We start from the raw sequence: 2,500 nt of genomic DNA, 5'->3' as shown, positions 1-2,500 counted from the left end.
TGTACAGCTCTGAGGAGGGGTCTCCTCCTCGTTTAGAGAGTTTATGCTTTGATGAAGACAGTAGTCTATTGTTTGCAGGAGACAGCTCATCTCCTTTGTCTAGTAAAGAAAGAAAAAATAAATTATTAAGAAAAGATATTCTCTCTTCTTTGAGGTTTAACCCGCAGCATATTTATACTATGGAATTCTCTCAAGTTCGTACATCATCACCCTTTTGCTGTCTCCTTTGTCTCTTCTTCTTCTGTCTCCTTTGTCTCTTCTTCTGTCTATTCATTTGTCTCCTTTGTCTCTTCTTCTTCTGTCTCTTCTTCTGTCTCTTCCTCTGTCTCTTCTTCTTCTGTCTCTTCTTCTGTCTTCCTTTTGTCTCTTCTTTTGTCTCTTCATTTGTCTCTTCCTCTGTCTCTTCTCCTGTCTCCTTCGTCTCTTCTTCTGTCTATACATTTGCCTCCTTTGTCTCTTCACCTGTCTCTTTTGTCTCTTCTTTTGTCTCTTCACTTGTCTCTTTTGTCTCCTCTTGTGTCTCCTCCTCTGTCTCCTCCATTGTCTCCTCCTCTGTCTTCTTCTGTATCTTATTTTGTCTCCTTTGTCTCTTCTTCTGTCTCCTCTGTCTCCTTTGTCTTTTCTTTTGTCTCTTCTTCTGTTTTCTTCTTTGTCTCCTTTTATGTCTTTCTCTGTCTCCTTTTGTCTCTTTCTTTGTCTCTTTATTTATTTTTTTTTGTCTGTCTCTTTATCTGTCTCCTTATGTCTTTCTTTATCTGTCTCCTTTTGTCTTTGTCTGTCTCCTTCTGTCTTTTTATTTGTCTCCTTTTGTCTTCTTATTCGTCTAAATTTCTTTTCGAGTATCGTATGGGGTTTGTCTGACGGCGAATTTAGGGTTTAGGGTTTAGGGTTTAGGGTTTGTGTGTGCAGAATTTCTTTTGGCCTTCAACTTATCAGTTTGATTTGGGTTTATTCTGCAAGTCTGTGTCTCCTCTATTAGACAGACAGCCGATAGAAATAATGTCGTTAGTAAATCCTCTTCTTATTGATATACCCGAGGGGTCTCCTCCGGATCTGTCTCCTTTGCAAGCAGCAGCAGCAGCAACGCAAGCAGCAGCAGCAGCAGCAGCAGAAGCAGCAGCAAGAAAAGGAAAAGCTAACTATAAACCCTATACTCTTCTACTGCCGCAAAACCCTAAAGACAAAATCTACCTGTGGAGGTTTCAGCTGCTGCACGAGCATCTGCTCGCTTAATACTCTTTGCTGCAGCAGCAGCAGCAGCAGCGGGAGCAGCAGCAGCGGGAGCAGCAGAAGCAGCAAAGTAATGATGCTCTTCTGGACGGGAGGAGGAGACAGAGGCAAGAGACAGTGTTTATACTTTTCTTCGTATCCTGGCTAGTAGCAGCACCAGCAGCAGCAGCAATTGCAGCAGCAATTGCAGCAATAGTACAGCAGCAGCAGCAGCAGCAGCAGTACAGCAGCAGCAGCAGCAGCAGCAGCTGTTGCATATATAGAGAGAAGAAAATTTGCTTTAGACTTTGATAGAGACAGAGATGTGCTGAGGTGTATGTACACCCCACAACCCTCTGCTGTTACTCGAATAAAATTTTTAAATTAAATTGCTAAGACAGACAAAAGGAGACAAAAGGAGACAGATAAAAACACAAAAAGAGATGGATAAGGAGACAAAAGGAAACAGATAAAGAGACAAAAGGAGACAGATGAAGAGAGAAAAGGAGACAGATAAAGAGACACAAAGAGACGGATAGAGAGACAAAAGGAGACAGATAGAAACAAGTTAGAGGTAGATAAAGACAAAGAGAGATAGTTGAAGACAAAAGGAGACAGATATATATATATATGTGTAAATATATATATATATATATATGTCTGTCTCCTTTTGTCTTTATATATGCATAAATATACATATACATATACAGACAGGAGGAGACAGATATAGAGACAAAAGGAGACAGATAGAAACAAGAGATAGATAAAGACAACAGAAGAGAGAAAAAGACAAAGCCAAACAAACAAGAAGCAGAAGAGACAAAGAGACAGACAAATAGAGACAAGGAGACGGACAAATAGAGACGAAGAGACAGACAAATAGAGACAAAGAGACAGACAAATAGAGACAAAGAGACAGAGAAAAGGAGAGAGAAGCAGAAAAAACAAAAAGATATAGCTCTAGCGAAACCCCTAATCAGGTGTATATACACCTCATGTTGTCGCAACCCTAAACTGTCTAAGAAACCCTAAACCCTAAACCCTAAACCTTAAACCCTAAACCCTAAACCCTAGCCATTCGAAACAAAACCCTAAACAGTGAAACCTCCTACTGAATGAATTCGCCTCTGGTGATAAGGCTTGTGGTTGGGGTTTAGGGTTTGGGCCCTCAAGCTGAGGGTTTAGGGTTTAGGGTTTAGGGTTTGCAAGCAGCAGCAAGACAAGCAAAGGAGTAAACTGTCTCGCTTGCAGTAGAAGGCGGCGGATACACGTGCTGGGACGCATTCTGTGG

At 41.2% G+C, this 2,500-nt stretch overlaps 1 protein-coding gene across 1 annotated transcript in view; it reads left to right on the top strand.

The window, feature by feature from the left end:
- EAH_00052380 (hypothetical protein, conserved) overlaps positions 1 to 2,500 on the top strand; it is a gene marked incomplete at both ends in the record, with an annotated part of 6,644 nt that overhangs the window by 3,949 nt on the left and 195 nt on the right. The window contains 2 exons of the mRNA XM_013391154.1: positions 8 to 194; positions 910 to 1,040. Of these exons, the coding sequence (XP_013246608.1) occupies positions 8 to 194; positions 910 to 1,040 (318 nt within the window). The remainder of the gene's footprint in view (positions 1 to 7; positions 195 to 909; positions 1,041 to 2,500) is intronic.

This window comes from Eimeria acervulina, genomic scaffold, assembly GCF_000499425.1.
Source record: "Eimeria acervulina Houghton genomic scaffold, Eah_scaff933, whole genome shotgun sequence".
Lineage (NCBI taxonomy): Eukaryota > Apicomplexa > Conoidasida > Eucoccidiorida > Eimeriidae > Eimeria > Eimeria acervulina.
Note: the sequence above shows the minus strand (reverse complement) of the source record. Positions and strands in the feature narration are given on the sequence as shown.